Source organism: Heterodontus francisci, chromosome 9 (assembly GCF_036365525.1).
Source record: "Heterodontus francisci isolate sHetFra1 chromosome 9, sHetFra1.hap1, whole genome shotgun sequence".
NCBI classification, from domain to species: domain Eukaryota; kingdom Metazoa; phylum Chordata; class Chondrichthyes; order Heterodontiformes; family Heterodontidae; genus Heterodontus; species Heterodontus francisci.
The window spans coordinates 5313668-5333597 of NC_090379.1; the positions used below are offsets into that span (position 1 = coordinate 5313668).

At 52.3% G+C, this 19930-nt stretch overlaps 1 protein-coding gene across 1 annotated transcript in view; it reads left to right on the forward strand.

The window, feature by feature from the left end:
- LOC137374040 (nesprin-2-like) overlaps positions 1-19930 on the forward strand; it is a 133581-nt gene that overhangs the window by 105707 nt on the left and 7944 nt on the right. Inside the window, exons 28-30 of the mRNA XM_068039824.1 lie at positions 8709-8864; positions 10236-10376; positions 12907-13089. Coding sequence (XP_067895925.1) covers positions 8709-8864; positions 10236-10376; positions 12907-13089 — 480 coding nt within the window. The remainder of the gene's footprint in view (positions 1-8708; positions 8865-10235; positions 10377-12906; positions 13090-19930) is intronic.

A 19930-nucleotide genomic window follows, 5' to 3' on the forward strand; every position in this document is an offset into this window, starting at 1 on the left:
CAATGGCCCCTGATGAGCCTGTTGATAAGATCATTTCAGGTAATTTAATCAGAGAGCACCCCATTATTCAAGCTAGGTAGAGTCAGTCGTGTTGTCTCCAGTCTAAACTTTTGGTGTTTCAAATGTCAATTGCAGTGGCCACCTTGGCTGCCAGCTTACTTTTTTAAAAAAAAGTTACTTGTAAGAATTTCCAGTAAAAGTCTAAGGTAAGGTTCCAACCGATGAAATTAATATTTCACATTTGGCATGTTGGGTTTTCATGAAAAGATAATAAAGGCATGAATGAAGGTTTTAGCAGCAGATGAGCTGAGACAGGGGTGAAGTCAGGCGATGCTATGGAGGTGGAAGCAAGTGGTGAGTGATAGCATGAATATGAGGTCGGAAGCTCAAATGTGACACCAAGGTTGCAACCAGACTGGCTAAATCTCAGACTGTTGCCAGGGAGAGAATGGAGTCAGGAGCTAGGTCACGGAGTTTGGAGCAGGGACCGGAAACAATGGCTTCAGTCTTCCCAATATTTAATTGAGGAAATTTCTGCACATCCAGTACTGGATGTTGGATAAGCAGTCTGATAATTTCGCAACAGTGGAGGAATTGAGAGAAGTGGTGGTGAGATAGAGCTGAGACTACGACTGGCAAAGAAAGAATATGAGAATAGGACGGCAGTTAACATAAAAGGAAACCCAAAAGTCCTCTACCAGGATGTAAATAATAAGCAGGTAGTAAGAAGTGAGGTGGTGCCTATCGGTGACAAAGAGGGTGATATATGCTTAGAGGTACAGAACAAGGTGGGAATACTTAATGAGTACTTTGTATCGGTGTTTACTAAGGAAGAGGATGCTGACAAAATATCAGTAGAAGCGGAGATGGTAGAGGTAGTGGATGGGGTGAAAATTGATGGCCAGGATGTATTGTATAGACTGGGTATGCTTAGAGTGGACAAGTCACCTGGTCACAGAATCTCAGAATTGTTACAGTGCAGAAGGAGGCCATTCGGCCCATCGTGTACACACTGGCTCTCCGAAAGAGCAATTCCCTCAGTTCCAGTCCCCTGCCTTCTCCCAGTAACCCTGCACATTCCTCCTTTTCATATAACTGTCTAATTCTCTTTTGAATGCTTCAATTGAACCTGCCTCCACCACGTTCTCAGGCAGCGCATTCCAGACCTTAACCATTCGCTGCAGGAAAAAGTTTTTCCTCATGTCACTTTTGCTTCCCTTACCAAGTACTTTAAATCTGCACCCTCTCGTTCTCGATCCTTTCACGAGTGGGAACAGTTTCTCCCTACATACTCTGTCCAGACCCCTCATGATTTTGAATAACTCTATCAAATTAGTTCTCAGCCTTCTGTTCACCAAGGAAAACAGTCCTAACTTCTCCAATCTATCTTCATAACTGAAATTCCTCATCTCTAGAACTATTCTCGTGAATCTTTTCTGCATTCTCTCCAATGCTCTCACGTCTTTACTAAAGTGCGGCTCCCAGAACTGGACACAATACTCCAGCTGAGGCCAAACTAGTGTCTTATACAAGTTCAAAATAACTTCCTTGCTCTTGTACTCTATGTCTCTATTAATAAAGCCCAGGATACTGTATGCTTTATTAACCACTCTCTCAACCTGTCCTGCCACCTTCAATGACTTATGTACATATACACCCAGGTCCCTCTGCTCCCGCACCCCCTTTAGAATGGTACCCTTTATTTTATGTTGTCTCTCCACGTTCTTCCTACCAAAATGAATCACTTCACATTTCTCTGCATTGAACTTCATCTGCCACCTGTCTGCCCATTCCACCAACTTGTCTATGTCCTTTTGAAGTTCTACACTATCCTCCCCGCAGTTCACAATGCTTCCAAGTTTCGTATCGTCTGCAAACTTTGAAATTGTGCCCTGTACACCAAGGTCTAGGTCATTAACATATATCAGGAAAAGCAAGGGTCCCAACTCTGATCCCTGGGGAACTCCACTACAAACCTTCCTCCAGCCTTAAAAACATCCATTAACCACTACTCTATGTTTGATGACTCTCAGCCAATTTCGCATTCATGTTGTTACCGTCACTTTTATTCCATGAACTACAAGTTTGCTCACATGTCTGTTGTGTGACACTGTAACAAATGCATTTTGAAAGTCCATGTACACCACATCAACAGCATTGCCCTCATCAACCCTCTCTGTTACCTCCTCAAAAAACTTTAGCAAGTTAGTTAAACATGATTTTCCCTTAAGAAATCCATGTTGGTTTTCCTTAATTAACTTGCATTTGTCCATGTGACTATTGATTTTGTCACAAATTATTTTTTCTCCAAGTGTTCCCACCACCGAAGTTAAACTGACTGGTCTGTAGTTGCTGGGCTTATCTTTATTTTTTGAACAAGGGTGTAACGTTTGCAATTCTCCAGTCCTCTGGCACCACCCCCGAGTCTAAGGAAGGACTGAAAAATTATGGCCAGTGCCTCTGTGATTTACACCCTCACTTCCCTCAGTATCCTTGAATGCATCTCATCTGGTCCTGGTGCTTTATCCACTTCAAGTTCAGACAGCTGATCTAATACTTCTTTATCAATTTTAAACCCCGCTAGTGTCTGACCTACCTCCTCTTTCACCATTGCCTGGGTTGCATCTTCTTCCTTGGTAAAGACAGATGAAAAGTACTCATTTAATATCTCAGCTATGCCCTCTGCCTCCATGTGTAAATCCCCTTTCTGGTCCATAATCGGATCCACTCCTCCTTTTACCATCCTTTTACTATTTATATGTCTATAGAAAACTTTGGGATTTCCTTTAGTACAAGCTGCCAGTCTCTTTTCGTGCTCTCTCTTTGCTTCTCTTATTTTCTTTTTCACTTCCCCTCTGGACCTTCTATATTCAGCCTGGTTCTCAACAGTATTTTCTACCTCGCATCTGTCATAAGCACACTTTTTCTTTATTTTAATCTCTACCTCATTTGTCATCCAGGGAGCTCTGGATTTGTTTGTCCTACTTTTCCGCTTCGAGGGAACATACCTTGCCTGTGCCCGAACTATCTCTTCTTTGAAAGTAGTCCATTGTTCATCTACCGGTTTTCTTGCCAGCTTTGACTCCAATTTATTCACCCCAGCTCCATTCTTATCCCGTTGAAGTTGGCTTTCCCCCAGTTAATTATTCTTACTCTGGATTGCTCTTTGTCCTTTTCCATAGTCAGCCTGAGCCTTATGATACAATGATCACTGTCCCCTAAATGCTCTCCTACTGATACTTGATCCACTTGGTCCACCTCATTCCCAAGAACCAGGTCTAGCAGTGCCTCCTTTCTCGTTGGACTAGCAACATACTGTCGTAGAGTCATAGAGAGATACAACACCGAAACAGGCCCTTCGGCCCACCGACTCCGTGCCAACCATCAACCACCCATTTATACTAATCCTACATAAATCCCATTTCTCTCTCCCATCCCCACCTTCCCTCAATTCTCCTACCACCCACCTGCACTAGGGGCAATTTACAATGGCCAATTAACTCTTGCCTCTCACTGCCCTTTACACTACGATTATCCCAGTCCATGTTTGGATAATTTAAGTCCCCCATTATAACTACCCTATAATTTTTGCACATCTCTGTAATTTCCTTGTAAATTTGTTCCTCCATGTCCTTCCCACTAACTGGTGGTCTATAGACAACACCGAGCAATGTAACTGCACCTTTTTTGTTCCTTAGCTCTAGCCAAATAGATTCGAACCTCGAACCCTCTGGGACATCCTTTTTCTCCCACACTGCAATGCTCTCCTTAATATCACCATCCCTCCATCTTTTTTCCCTTTCCTATCTTTCCTGAATACCTTGTATCCAGGAATATTTAACACCCAGTCCTGCCCTTCTTTCAGCCAGGTCTCTGTTATAGCCACAACATCATATTTCCACATGGCAATCTGCGCCTGTACCTCACCAGTCTTATTAACCACACTCCGTGCATTCACATACATGCACATTAACCCTGATTCAGACTTTATTACTTTCTCCCTTACTCTGACCCCACCTAATAACTTACCATTCCCTATTCTCATGCTATCTATCTCCCCCAGTATTCTGTGCTCCTTGGTATTCCTCTGATACTTGCTCCTGGTTCCCCTGACTCACCCCTGACAAGTTACCAGTTTTGCTTCCAATCTGAGCTCCCTCTCAGGTTCCCATCCCCCTGCCAATTTAGTTTAAACCCTCCCCATCAGCACTAGCAGATCTCCCTGTGAGGATATTCATCCCAGTCCTGTTAAGGTATAGCCCATCCATCTTGTACAGGTCCCACCTGCCCCACAACCGGTCCCAATATCTCAGAAATCTGATGCCCTCCCTCCTACACCAGTTCTCCAGTCACGTGTTCAATCGCTCAATTCTCCTATTCCTTTGCTCACTTGCACGTGGGACTGGGAATAATCCTGAGATTAATACTTTTGAGGTCCTACTTTTTAATCTCCTTCCTAGCTCCCTAAAATCTGCTTTCAGGACCTCATCCCCCTTCTTACCTATGTCATTGGTACCAATGTGGGCCACTATCTCTGGCTGTTCACCCTCCCCCAGAAGAATGTCCTGCAGCTGCTCCGTGACATCGTTGACCCTGGCACCGAGGAGGCAACACACCATCCTGGAGTCATGTTTACTGCCGCAGAAATGCCTGTCTGATCCCCTGACTATTGAATCCTCTATCGCTATTGCTCTTCCACTCCTGTTCCTCCCCTCTTGTGCAGCTGAGCCACCTGTGGTGCCACAAACTTGGCTCTGACTGCACTCCCCTGAGGAACCATCACCCTCACCAGTATTGAAAATGGAAAACCGATTAGCGAGTGAGATCATCTCAGGGGACTCCTGCACTACCTGCCTGGTTCTGTTAGACTGCCTGGTGGTCACCCATTCCCTAACCGCCTGCATGCTCCTAACCTGCGGTGTGACCACCTCCTTAAACATGCTATCCACATAGTCCTCCGCCTCACGGATACACAACAGTGACTCCAGTTGCTGCTCGAGTTCTGAAACCCGGAGCTCAAGCTTCTGCAGTCAATGACATTTCCTGCAGATGTGTTTGTCTCGGACACATGGTGCGTCCATGACTTCCCACATGCCACAGGCTGTACATTCCACTCAGCAGAGCTGCTCTGCCATACCTTAACTTTACAGACTATTTATTATAAGCTTACCAGGTACTCACCAAACAGCTCCTTCCACTGCACCGAAGCAAGAACCAAATACTGGAGCATTAAAAAAGTAGAAAAAATATGTAGAAAATGGAGCACCTCCTCCCCGCTTCACCAAACTCACTACTCACCAAACTCGAATCTCCACACTCAACTTGCAATCTGCACTCCATCTGGTCTGGATGGCTTGCATGCTGGGAAGCTAAAGGAAGTGGGAGTGGAGATAGTGGAAGGGCTTGCCATAATCTTCCAATCTTCCCTCGATATGCCAGAAGATTGGAGAGTGGAAAATGTGACACTCTTATTCAAGAAATGGTGTAAGGACTGTCCTAGTAGCTAAGCAACTCACCATGCCTCAAGGCATGCATTGATCCTCCCTATCTTCCTATTTCTCCTCTCACGAGCTCACAACACTGGGAGTATTCCAGAGACGTACTACTTTTTAACTCTCTAGCTCCTGAAAGTTTGACTGTAGGACCTCAATACCTGGCCTCTCTATGTCGTTGGTACCAATGTGTACCACAACTTCTGGCTCACTCCCTTTCCCCTGCAGAATATTCTGCACCCTCTCCGTGATGTCCGATACCCAGGCACTAGGGAGGCAGCACACCACGATGACGGTTACAGAAATGCCCGTCTGTCCCCCTAACTATGGAATCTCCTATACCAAATGCATTTCTACTTTGCTGTTCCCTCCTGTGTAATCCCTGGCCCACTGGTGTCATAGTCTGGACTGCACTACTTCAAGGTGTTGGCACTCCCAGCAGTCTCCAATGCTGAGTACCAGTTTGAGAGTGACATACATCCCAAAGACGACTGCACTTCCTTCCTCTTCCTACACTTCTGGTTGGCCACCCATCTACTACCCTGAACTCTCACTGCCTATGCGGTGACCACCTACTGGAACGTACGATCCCAGAAACTCTCCTGCTATCTGATGCTCCGCAGTGACTCCACGTAAAACCCTGAGCTCGAGCTCAAGCAGCTGGAGTTACTTCCTACACTCGTTCCCCCAAGACACATGAAATGTCCTGAATTTCTCACATGAGTGGGTGTAAGGACACTCCTAGTAACTACAGGCTGGTTAGTTTAACATCAGTGATGGATAAGGTTTTAGAAACAATAATCAGGAAAAAATCAACAGGCACTTGGAGAGGTTTGAGTTAATTAAGGAGAGCCAGCATGGATTTGGAAAAGGCAGATTGTGTTTGCCTGATCTAATTAAATTTTTTTGATGAAGTAACAGAGAAGGTTGATGAAGGGATTGCAATGGATGTTGTCTATATGGATTTTAAAAAAGCATTTGACAAAGTAACACATAAAAGGCTGCTTAACAACATTGAAGCTCATGGTTTAGGGTCAGTGTCCAGTTAGATTAAAAAAATTGGTGTCAGGACAGAAAACAGCAGGTTGTAGTAAATTTAAATGCAAAATACTGCAGATACTGGAAATCTGACATAAAAACAAGAAATGCTGGAAATACTCAGCAGGTCTGGCAGAATCTGTGCAGAGAGAAGCAGAGTTAATGTTTCAGGTCAGAGACCCTTCTTCAGAACTGACAAATATTAGAAATGTAAAAGGTTTTAAGCAAGTAAAGCTGGGGTGGGGCAAGAGATAATAAAGGTGAAGGTGTTGATAGGACAGGGTCACAGAGAATAACTGACCAGAAGGTCATGAAACAAAGGTGAATGGTATGTTAATGGTGTGGTGAAAGACAAAGCGTTAGTACAGAGAGGGTGTTAATCGACTGTAAAGCACACAGCACTCCAAGCACAAACATAAAAAACCACATTAAAAAAGACAAAACAGTGGGTAAGCACAGTGGAAACAAACTAAACAAATGGAAAATCCTAAAATAAAATAACCAAATAAAAAAGGAAAAAGAAAAAAAGAAAAAATAACGAAGCATAAAAAGGGGGACCCGTCATGCTCTGAAATTATTAAATGCAATGTTCAGTCTGGCAGGCTGTAGTGTGCCTAATCGGTAATTGGGGTGCTGTTCCTCGAGCTTGCGTTGATGTTCACTGGAACATTGCAGCAATCCCAGGACAGAGATGTGAACATGAGAGCAGGGGGGGGTGTGTTGAAATGGCCAGCAACTGGAAGCTCGGGGTTATGCTTACGGTTTATAGTTGTAGTAAATGGTTGTTTTTCAGACTGGAGGATGTTAGACAGTGGTGTTCCCCAAGGGTCAGTGCTGGGACCACTGCTTTCTTGATATATATATAACTGATCTGGATATTGGAATACAGAGTAGAATCTCAAAATTTGCCGATGACACCAAACTTGGAGGTGCGGCAAACATTGAGGATGATATCAATTGACTGTGACAGGACATAGGCTAGGAAAATGGGCAGACAAGTGGCAGATGGAATTTAATGCAGAGAAGTGTGAAGTGATGCATTTTGACAGAAGGGATGGTGAGAGGCAATCTAGACTAAGAAGCACAGTTCTAAAGAATGACCAGGGACAGAGGGACCTGGGGGTGTATGTGCATCAATCTTTGAAGGTGGCAGGATATATTGAGAGAATAGTTAGCAAAGCATTTGGGATCTTGGGCTTCATAAATAGAGGCATAGAGTACAAAAGCAGGGAGGTTATACTGAACCTTTATGAAACTCTGGTTAGGCCACAACTAGAGTATTGTGTCCAGTTCTGGTCACCACACTTCAGGAAGGATGTGAGGGTCCTTGAGAGGGTGCAGAGGAGATTTACCAGAATGGTTCCGGGGATGGGGGATTTTAGTTACAAGGTTAGGTTGGAACACCTGGGGTTGTTCTCCTTGTAGAGAAGGAGATTGTGGGGAGATCTGATGGAGGTATACAAGATTATGACAGGTCTCAATAAGGTAGACAAAGATAAACTATTCCCATTAGCTGATGGTAGAAGGACTATGGGATTTGGGCAAGAGATGCAGGGGGGGAATGTGAGGAAGAATGTTTTTACACAGTGAGTGATAATGACCTGGAACTCGCTGCCCACGAGGGTGGTGGAAGCGGAGACGATGAATGATTTCAAAAGGAAATTGGACGGACACTTGAGGGAAATAAACTTTCAGGGCTGCAGGGATCGAGGTGGGGAGTGGGACTAGCTGGATTGCTGTACAGTGAGCTGGCATGGACTCGATGGGCTGAATGGTCTCCTTCCTGTAGGCTCTGTGACCCTCTGTCCCTGCACAATGTTTAGAACTGTGCCATTGCGTATACTGCCTCACCTGTCTCTTCTGTCAAAATACATTACCTCCCACTTCAATAGTAACTTTGAGAAGGAAATTAGATAAATACTTGAAAAGTAAAAATTAGCAGGGCTGTGGGGAAAGAGGAGGGGAGAGTGACTAATTGGATCACTCTTTCAAAGATCCAAAACAAGCAAGGTGGGCTGAATGGGCTCCTTCTGTGCTGTCTGTCTGAGTTTCTCCAGGGGCCTGCTCTGGTTGCTGGTTTTGTGAGAATCCTGCGCTGTATTTGAGTGATTGCTCTTGGGGTTTGCAACCCTGGGTCCCATTTAGATGCATAAATTCACTTGACTGTGTTTCCCGCAGCAACTCCGAGACGCAGTGAATGCCCAGCAACAGGCGATGGCGGAGATAAGTGGCCAGCTGCAGAACAGGTACTCGGCGCAATACACCACCATCCCTGCAGAAATTGCCACTCGGATCCAGGAGACCAGCAGAGCGCTGGGAGACATGGAAGGGAAGGTGAGGCTTAAAAGGAAGAATTGGCATTTATATAGCACCTTTCACCACTTTAGGACATCCCAAATGACTTCACAGCCAATGAAATACATCTTGATGTGTAGTCGCTATTTTGATGTAGGGAAATGCATCAACGTTACACACAGCAAGATCCCAAAAAGAGAAATAATCTGTTTTAATGATGTTTCTTAATGTTTTGCCTGGATTATGTGCCAAAGTCTCTTGACTGGGATTCAAACCCACAGAATCACAGAATTGTTACAGCGCAGAAGGAGGCCATTCAGCCCATCGTGTTTGCACTGGATCTCCTAATGAGTATTCCACCTGCTGCCATTCCCCCACCTTCTCCCCGTATTCCTGCACATTCTTCCTTTTCATATACAGTCTAATTCCTTTTTGAATGTTTCAGTTGAACCCATGAGTATCTGACTCAGAAGCGAGTGCTTTATAATTAAAGCTTGGAATGTGGGTGTCGCTGGCCAGGCCAGCATTTATTGCCCTTGAGAAGGTGGTGGTGAGCTGCCTTCTTGAACCGCTGAAGTCTATGTGGGGTAGGTACACCCACAGTGCTGTTAGGAAGGGAGTTCCAGGATTTTGACCCAGCGACCGTGAAGGAACGGCGATATAGTTCCAGGTCAGGATGGTGTGTGACTTGGAGGGGAACTTGCAGGTGGTGGTGTTCCCATGCATCTGCTGCCCTTGTCCTTCTAGTTGGTAGAGGTCGCGGGTTTGGAAGGTGCTGTCTAAGGAGCCTTGGTGCGTTGCTGCAGTGCATCTTGTAGATGGTACACACTGCTGCCACTGTGCGTCAGTGGTGGAGGGAGTGAATGTTTGTGAATGGGGTGCCAATCAAGCGGGCTGCTTTGTCCTGGATGTTGTCGAGCTTCTTGAGTGTTGTTGGAGCTGCACCCATCCAGGCATGTGATACCACTGAGCCATAGCTTACATCTTACCATGGCACAAGTTAAAATATTAGGATGTGTAAGATCCCCTGCAAAGTTTGAGCTGGGAACAGCATTGCTGGGTGATGCAGAACCTTCCTGATCATGAAGGACCAATTCCGATACCCAGACCGTGCTCAATTAGCTGAATCCAGAAAGGACACTACAGCTTAGCCTCAGCACTCCTGGGCTGGGGAGGAGGAGGGCGACATCAGACAGCTTTCCTGCCCTAGGTCACAGACCAGTGACCCCCGTGCCACTGGATAATCATGCGATCAGGCTTGGGCATAATGCCCCCCAAGGTTGAATATCCAGCTGGGTGAGTATGCTGTGGAACCGGGTCTCAGTGAAAGCCACCAGAGCAGGTGGAGGAACAAGGGGATAAGGCAAATAAAACTAAGTCTCAAAAGTCATTTTTGATTTTCTTCACCAGCTAAAAGCACTGGGTCCCCAGAACACTCGGAGCCAGGAGCTGAGCTTCAGGATCGAAGCCATAAGGAGCAGACTCCAAAATTTTGAGGAGGTGCTACAGCAACGGAGCAAATCCCACAGTGAGGCAAAGGCTCAGCAAAAGGTAAGTACAGTAAACGGCAAACCGAAACATCGAACTGTTCTGCCTGGAGTACAGGTCCCCTCCTCTCCCGAAGGTGTTGACTCTCACTGGGGTACGGGTCCCCTCCTCTCCTGAAGGTGCTGACTATCACTGGGGTACGGGTCCCCTCCTCTCCTGAAGATGCTGACTCTCACTGGGGTACGGGTCCCCTCCTCTCCCGAAGGTGCTGATTCTCACTGGGGTACAGGTCCCCTCCTCTCCCGAAGATGCTGATTCTCACTGGGGTACGGGTCCCCTCCTCTCCTGAAGGTGCTGATTCTCACTGGGGTACGGGTCCCCTCCTCTCCTGAAGTTGCTGATTCTCACTGGGGTACGGGTCCCCTCCTCTCCTGAAGGTGCTGACTCTCACTGGGGTACGGGCCCCCTCCTCTCCTGAAGGTGCTGACTCTCACTGGAGTACAGGTCCCCTCCTCTCCTGAAGGTGCTGACACTCACTGGGGTACGGGTCCCCTCCTCTCCTGAAGATGCTGACTAACACTGGGGTACGGGTCCCCTCCTCTCCTGAAGGTGCTGACTCTCACTGGGGTACGGGTCCCCTCCTCTCCTGAAGGTGCTGACTCTCACTGGGGTACGGGTCCCCTCCTCTCCCAAAGGTGCTGATTCTCACTGGGGTACGGGTCCCCTTCTCTCCTGAAGATGCTGACTCTCACTGGGGTACGGGTCCCCTCCTCTCCTGAAGATGCTGACTAACACTGGGGTACGGGTCCCCTCCTCTCCTGAAGGTGCTGACTCTCACTGGGGTACGGGTCCCCTCCTCTCCTGAAGGTGCTGACTCTCACTGGGGTACGGGTCCCCTCCTCTCCCAAAGGTGCTGATTCTCACTGGGGTACGGGTCCCCTTCTCTCCTGAAGATGCTGCCTCTCACTGGGGTACGGGCCCCCTCCTCTCCTGAAGATGCTGCCTCTCACTGGGGTACGGGCCCCCTCCTCTCCTGAAGGTGCTGACTCTCACTGGGGTACGGGTCCCCTCCTCTCCTGAAGGTGCTGACTCTCACTGGGGTACGGGTCCCCTCCTCTCCTGAAGGTGCTGACTCTCACTGGGGTACGGGTCCCCTCCTTTCCTGAAGGTGCTGACTCTCACTGGGGTACGGGTCCCCTCCTCTCCTGAAGGTGCTGTCTCTCACTGGGGTACGGGTCCCCTCCTCTCCTGAAGGTGCTGACTCTCACTGGGGTACGGGTCCCCTCCTTTCCTGAAGGTGCTGACTCTCACTGGGGTACGGGTCCCCTCCTCTCCTGAAGGTGCTGTCTCTCACTGGGGTACGGGCCCCCTCCTCTCCTGAAGGTGCTGTCTCTCACTGGGGTACGGGTCCCCTCCTCTCCTGAAGGTGCTGACTCTCACTGGGGTACGGGCCCCCTCCTCTCCTGAAGGTGCTGTCTCTCACTGGGGTACGGGTCCCCTCCTCTCCTGAAGGTGCTGACTCTCACTGGGGTACGGGTCCCCTCCTCTCCCAAAGGTGCTGATTCTCACTGGGGTACGGGTCCCCTTCTCTCCTGAAGATGCTGACTCTCACTGGGGTACGGGTCCCCTCCTCTCCTGAAGGTGCTGACTCTCACTGGGGTACGGGTCCCCTCCTCTCCTGAAGGTGCTGACTCTCACTGGGGTACGGGTCCCCTCCTCTCCTGAAGGTGCTGTCTCTCACTGGGGTACGGGCCCCCTCCTCTCCTGAAGGTGCTGTCTCTCACTGGGGTACGGGTCCCCTCCTCTCCTGAAGGTGCTGACTCTCACTGGGGTACGGGCCCCCTCCTCTCCTGAAGGTGCTGTCTCTCACTGGAGTACAGGTCCCCTCCTCTCCTGAAGGTGCTGACTCTCGCTGGGGTACGGGTCCCCTCCACTCCTGAAGGTGCTGACTCTCACTGGGGTACGGGTCCCCTCCTCTCCTGAAGGTGCTGACTCTCACTGGGGTACGGGTCCCCTCCTCTCCTGAAGGTGCTGACTCTCTCTGGGGTACAGGTCCCCTCCTCTCCTGAAGGTGCTGACTCTCACTGGGGTACGGGTCCCCTCCTCTCCTGAAGGTGCTGACTCTCACTGGGGTACAAGTCCCCTCCTCTCCTGAAGATGCTGACTCTCACTGGGGTATGGGTCCCCTCCTCTCCGGAAGGTGCTGACTCTCACTGGGGTACGGGTGCCCTCCTCTCCTGAAGGTTCCTCCAACCCAGAGACACATCACATACTGGACCAGTAGAGGGCAGAAATGTTCCATTCTTTGATCTTTGGACAGTTTGTTATCTGTATGTTTAGACGTGAATACACTTCCAGGAATTGCTGATAATATGTTCTAAGAGCAATGCTGTTCTGGGAGTGTTTCTGCCCCCAGCTATTTCTGCATCTTTCGGAAGTGGAATTGTAGAAAGTTCCTTTGTAGTTCCTCGCTGGAGCTGCCATGGTGTTGCAGTGGAGGAGTTTATAAACAAACAGAAAACCCTTCCCTAATGTTTATACAATGCTCCTTGTGTCCTGGGTTTATTACATGTTTCTGCTTCCCTTTCCTCAGAGGATCTGGCGTGAGATCGATGAGTGGCACTCGGTCCTTTCCAAGCTCGATGCAGAGGTGCAGGACTTGGCAGAGCAGGATCCCGAGCAGGCTGAGGAACTGATGGAGAGTCTGCTGGACCCATTCCAGCAACACCAGCAGGTGTCCCGCATTGCAGAACAGAGAACAACACGACTGAGCAAGGTCTCAAAGCCTGCGGCACCATCTCTCTCTCTCTCCCTGTGCGCAACCGTCTTTCTCCTCTCTCCCTGTGTGCCACTGTCTCTGACACTCTGCACAATTTTCTCTGTCTTCATGTGGACTATTGTTCCTTTACCCGTTTTTTTTTTTTCTTTCTTTTTTTTTTCTAAACCCCCGTACTGTACCTGTCCTGGGGAGTGTTTGATGTGGACAGTGTAGAGGGAGCTTTACTCTGTATCTAACCCCCATTTTTTTTTTTTTTTTTTTTTGTGGCCTTTATACCCCAGGCCCCTTTTATATATTTTATGTCGAGGGGGCCTTTATTCCTCAGGCCCCCTTTATACATTTTTTTATGTCGAGGGGGCCTTTATCCCTCAGGCCCCCTTTATATACACACTTATATTTTTAAAATAACTTTATTAAAACCAGATAAATAAACAAAAAAACTCAAATTAAAATGCCATTCCTGGCGTCGACGATGCACTCCAGTCCCTGCGGTGCCCACCGGTCGCGGAAGGCCTCAAGCGTACCGGCGGACACCGCATGCTCCTTTTCCAGGGACACCCGGGCGCGAACGTAACCGCGGAAGAGGGGCAGGCAATTGGGGAGGACGGACCCCCCGACGGCCCGCAACCTGGACCTGTGAATTGCCACCTTGGCCAGGCCCAGGAGCAGACCGACGAGGAGATCCTCCTCCCGGCCCAAGCCCCTCTGCACCGGGTGCCCAAAGATCAGGAGCGTGGGACTGAAGTGCAGCCAGAATCTGAGGAGCAGCCCCTTCAGATACTCAAATAGGGGCTGCAACCTCGCACACTCCGTATAAATGTGGAACACGGACTCGTCCAGGCCGCAGAAAGTACAGGTGGCCTGGGAGTCCGTGAACCTACTTAAAAGCCTATTGCACGGGACTGCTCTGTGCAGCACCCTCCACCCCAGGTCCCCGATGTAAAGGGGGAAGACTCCCGCGTAGAGAGACCTCCATCGGGGTTTCCCCTCGCCGCCAGATGGCAACGCGGACCGCCAGGGCGTGTCCGGCCGGCTGACGAGGGCGAGGAAGTGGAGAGTGTGCAGGAGCAGCCCGTACAGGAAACCCCTCCGCGCCGATTGGAATGGCACGGAGGGCATTTCCGAGAGGCGGCTCGGGTTGTGCGGGACCGGCTCCTGAGGAGGGTTTCGGGGCTTGGGTCCGATGAGCAGTTCCGGCCGAGCGGGGGTCAGCTCGGCCGGGATCGCTCCGCACTCCCGAGCCCCCTCGCCACCCGCAGTGAGGGGCGTCCCGGGGGTTTCGGCTACTCCTCCGCCCGCCGGACCGTCCCCGGAGTCGGCCGCCCGGACAGCCGAGGCGCTCTCCTCCGCCGGCGGGGGAGCGCCCTGACTGGAGGCGACCATGTTCCAGACTCGGAAAAGATCCCGGTAAAAGACAGGCAACTCCCTCAGAGAGGCGCGGCTAACAGACTCCACCGGGAGCTGCGTGTCGTCTTGAAGGCAGTGACACTGGCGGAAAAAATACGTCGCCAGCGCACACCATCTGGGAGGACGCTCGACGTACAGGTATCTCTGCAGGGTCCGAAGGCGGAGAGTCGCAGCCTGGGTGCGGACGCACACCAGCGACTGACCGCCCTCCTCAATCGGGAGACTCAGGACCGCGGCAGAGACCCAGTGTTTCCTCTTGCCCCAGAAGAAATCGACGAGTTTCTTCTGGATCTTGGTGGCAAATACAGGGGGCGGGGCCAAAGTGACCAACCGGTACCACAACATGGAGGCCACCAGTTGGTTTATGACCAACGCTCGGCCCCTGTAGGAAAGCACTCGGAGCAGTCCTGTCCAGCGCCCCAGCCGAGCGGTGACTTTCGCCTCCAACTCCTGCCAGTTTGCCGGCCAGGCTTCCTCAGCGGGTCTAAGGTGGACTCCCAGATAGAGGAGGTGCGTGGTGCTCCACCCGCCACTGACCAACCAGGAGTCCGGAACATTTCTCCCAATTGATCCTCGCGGAGGACGCGGCAGAAAAGGTCTGCTGGCAGTCGCGCATCCTCCGCAAGTCAACGGGATCTGTGATTGCGAGGAGCACGTCGTCGGCGTAAGCCGAGAGGACGACCCGCATGGCCGGCTCGCGCAGAGCCAATCCCGTCAACCTCCTGCGAAGCAGGCACAGGAAGGGCTCCACGCAGATGGTATACAATTGGCCGGACATGGGGCACCCCTGACGCACTCCTCTCCCAAATCGAAGGGGCGCCGTCAAGGACCCGTTAACTTTGACTAGACACTCTGCGGCGGCGTATAAAAGTCGGACCCGGGCCACGAAATGCGGCCCGAGTCCGAAAGCGCGCAGAGTCCCGAAAAGGTAATCGTGATCCACCCTGTCGAACGCCTTCTCCTGATCGAGGGAGAGAAAGGCGACCGACTGACCAGTCCTCTGGGAAAGATGGATCAGGTCCCGGACCAGGTGGATGTTGTCCTGGATGGACCGGCCCGGGACCGTGTAGGACTGGTCGGGGTGGATCATGTGGGCCAGCACGGAGCCCAGGCGGGTAGACATAGCCCGGGCAAAGATCTTATAATCCGTGCTGAGGAGGGAGACCGGACGCCAGTTTTTAAGCAGGCGGAGATCGCCCCTCTTCGGCAGCAGGACGATGACCGCCCTGCGCCACGAGAGGGGCATCTCCCCGGTCGCCAGGCTTTCCCCCAGGACCCGCGCGTAATCGTCCCCCAGGACGTCCCAGAACGCCCTGAGGAACTCCACGGTCAACCCATCCAGCCCTGGGGATTTGCCCCTCGAGAGCTGGTGGAGGGCGCCAGTCAGCTCCGCCAACGTGAGCGGAGCCTCCAATCCTTCGGCGCCCTCCGGGCTGACCTGCGGCAGGTCCTCCCACAAAACTCTGCGCGCATCCTCGCTGGACGGATCCGGAGAGAACAACGCACTGTAATACGTCTGGACCAAGAGGCCCATTCCCTCCGGATCCGTGATGGAGGATCCGTCGTCGGCCAGCAGCTCGACGAGCTGCTTACGGACCCCCCGCCATTTTTCCAGCGAGTAGAAGAAGGGAGAGGCGCGGTCCAAATCTTCCAGGATCTGGATCCGCGACCTCACGTACGCGCCTCGGGACCCTATGAGCTGCAGGTTCCTCAGCGCGCCCTTCTTCTCTTTGTACGCCTGCCACAGGGCCGGGTCCGCGACGGCATGACCGAGGCGGGATTCCAAGTCGAGCACCTCCCTCTCAAGGCGCCCGACCTCGGCTTCCCGCCTCTTGGTCGACCCCTTCGCGTACTCCTGACAGAAGACGCGGATGTGAGTCTTGCCCACATCCCACTATAACCTCAAGGAGGGGAAGCCCCCCTGCTTCCTTCTCCAGTCGGCCCAGAATCGACAGAACGAGTCCCGAAATCGCACGTCCTCCAGCAGCCGGTTGTTAAAGTGCCAGTACGCGGACCCCGCCCGCGTGCGGAGTGGAGTGAACTCCGCCCACACCAGGCGGTGGTCCGAGCACGGCACCAGCCGCATGGAGGCCGCCGAAACGCGGGAGACGTACGCCTGCGAAATGTAGAGGCGGTCGATTCGCGACCCCCCTCCTCCAGACCTCCACGTGAAGGCGCTGGAGTCGGGATGGAGATTCCGCCAGACGTCCACCAAGTTAAGGGAGCTGATCAGTCCCCTCAACTTCTCCACCGACGCTTGGCTGCGCTGGGGACCGGAGCGATCCCCCACCTCGAGGGTGCAGTTAAAATCCCCCCCGAGGATGATGCACTCGCCGCTATCGATGGAGCTCAAGAGAGCGGACACTTCTTCAAAGAAGCGCGCTTGCAAAGCGCCGGGCCTGGGCGCGTACACATTCACAAAGTGGAGCGGCACGCTACCCAGGCGAACGGCGAGGTGGAGCAAGTGGCCCGGCACTTGCTCCTTGATCCCCAAGATCTCCGGCTGAAAAGTCGGGGCCAACAAGATAGCCACCCCACTAGAAATAGGGGTGAGGTGACTCATGTAGACCCCACCCTGCCACTCCAGGAGCCAGGTGGCTTCGTCTCCCGGAACGGTGTGGGTTTCCTGCAGAAAGCTCACCGCGTATCTCCCTTCCCTAAGGACTGAGAGATTGTGAAATCTGCGGTGAGCCCCTCTGCTGCCGTTGATGTTGAGGCTGGCTATGGTTATCTTCATGTCAAAGGTACTTAAAACCCGTCACCAACACCTCACTGTGAGGAGGGAGTGGAAGTGCACCTGGCCCTCCACTCCCCCAGCAACCCATTGAGGAACACATTAAAACGGCGCCTCTCAACCAGTTTCACGTCCGCGCGCTTGCCCGCTATCTTAAGGGCGGCACGGACGGACTGGATGATCAGCGCCAGATTCGACCAACGGTCGAGGGCCAGCTGAACTTTATTGCGGCAACCTCTGCAAGCCGCGAGGAAATCCCGGAGTTCCGCCGTGGGGATGAGAGGAGATTCGGTGGGAGGCACGAGGGACTCCACCACCTCACTGGCGATGGAATCAAGATCATCCTCCGTGCCCCGCACCGAATCCCCATCCTCCTCCGGGTCGTCACCGCCAGCGGCCGACACATCCACCACACACTGTGGGGCGGACGTCCCGGCCGCGCCAGCTGGTCCCGTCTCCGTCACGATCCCACCCCCAGGATCGATGGCGGAGGAGTCCTCTCTGGGTTCTATTGTGAAACTGGAGCCTGTAGGCACCAGCGGTTCAGGACCCCCCTCCACCTCCATCCCCAGGCCAATGAGTGGTCCAGGGGAGACAGAAGTTCCGGACTCCGGGAAACCAGCCGGAGCCGAGACTGGAGGCGGCGAGAGGAGGCCATCTCCCACTCCGCCAGCACCCACAGGCCCAGCAGATGGGGCAGCATTCTCAGTTATAACTGGGTCGGGTGTCTCCTGGTTGGTGGTGGACTCCGGCTGGGAGGCCCGACCCTCTGGGGCCTCGCCCTCCCCTTCATTCAGGGCACCCGACCCAGTAGCAGTGGCGGAATGGGCGGTTTCCCCAGGCTCCCCCACCACAAGCAGGGCCCCACTTACTCCTTTAGGAGGGGCCTCACGTACCGGGGCCATCCCCTCCCCTCCATCCTGAGGAATAGAGTGCTCCTGCCCGGACTTTGCAGCCTTGGTGGTGGCGGTAGGGGGAACCTGAGGACCAGAAACAGGAGGCAGCTCCCCTCCAACAGATGGGCCCTGCACCTCAGGGCCCTGTGTTATTTCTGTGGAGGGGTGCCTTCTCCTCTTTTTCGCACTTGGGCGCGGAGACTCAGAGACCTCCATGTCATCAGAGGCCTCCGCCTCCGCACCCTTTTTTCCTTTTTTAGTCACCCTGGGCCTGAGCCCAGCCCTGGGACAGGTGGATTCCATGGGAATGGGCTTTGGGCTGAGCTCAGGCTCGGGTTGAGTCAAAGTGTCCAGGGGACGCGCCTCACGATGTTTCTTTTTTCCCCGCGTCTTCCTTCCGCTCGGACGGACGCTCCCCTCCCCGCCAGAGGCTGTGAAAACCACAGCCTCCGGAACCGACTGAGCGGTGTCTGTTGGATCTGCGGGGGGAGTGGGAGGAGGTGCTGTGGAACCACTCTGGGCCGCCGAGGTGGAGCTGGCGGCCGGGAGGTTGGGGCAGTTCTTACGAACATGCCCCACCCCCTTGCAGACGTGGCACCGCGCCCCATCCGAGGTCCAGAAGACGCGGTAGGCCGTCCCCTGGAACTCCACATAAAATTGGCCCTCCGTGTCCTCCTCCCGCGCCAGCTGCATAAATAACTGGCGGCGGAAGGAGTAGACATGTTGGAGGCTGTGCTCCCGAAGACCAAGCCGGACTGGGGTGATCCCCGACCTCACCTCCCCCAGATGGTGCAGGTGGGGGAGGAGGAGCTCACTGGGAATGAAGGGTGGGACGTTGGACAACATTATCCGATGCGCAGTGGCCCCCAGAGGGTCCACTGGCAGGAAGGTCCCCCCCACAGTGAGCCCTTTACTCAGGGCCAGGGACACCGCCCGCTCGGTCTTCAAAAAGAACACAGCCTTCCCATACATCTTTGAGGCCGCAACAATGGCCGAGGGGCCGACAACCACGGCCATTGCCTTAACGCAGGCCTCAATAGACATGTTGGGGTGGGGATAGCTCTTCACCCCATGGCTGCATGTCAATAATTTAAAGGGTGACGGGGCCACGTGGGCAGCCACAGAAGCTGCAGCTGCATAGGTAGTAGAGGGCCCCGCCACCGGTGATGAAGGGCTTGCCATGGCTCAAGAGCCAAACCCACCCCCAAATTGCAGGTAAGCAAACAAACAAACATAGAAACCAACTAGGAGGTTTGGGGAGAGGCTGAGGGTACACAGGAAATGGGAAAGACAGGCTGCAAGCGATGACTTTGCTTTTTTTTCCCCTTAAAGGGTGGTACTCAGAGCACTGTAAACACTTCTGGTCTTCCGGTCTTCTGGTTGTGGGAGGGGTCTTCACCTGGGTCAGCCGAAAGCTGCCCAGGCTCTCGTTCGATCCTGATGTCTCTATTAGCCAGGCAGCTTCAGCTGACTCAGGCTGGGCAATTGGGGTGGGGAGGGAGCTTCCCTGCAACTTTAATGCAACTGCACAGCTCCCTACAGAATTGTATAGCCCCCACCCCTTGTTCTTCTGGCCTCTTTCACCTCCCACAACAGTCCAAATGAAATGAAAGCTTGGTGCTCGACACCCACCTCGAAATACAGCCTTTTTCAAAGTCTTTCCTCCTCTGCAGCAAAAGTTGTTGAAAAGTTTTTGCAGTTCCCTCCTCAGCACTCCTTCTCCAGCAGCACCTCCAGCAACTGACTGCAGCACTGTCAACTGCACCTCGTTGATGCACTCAGCACTCAGTATTCCCAATCA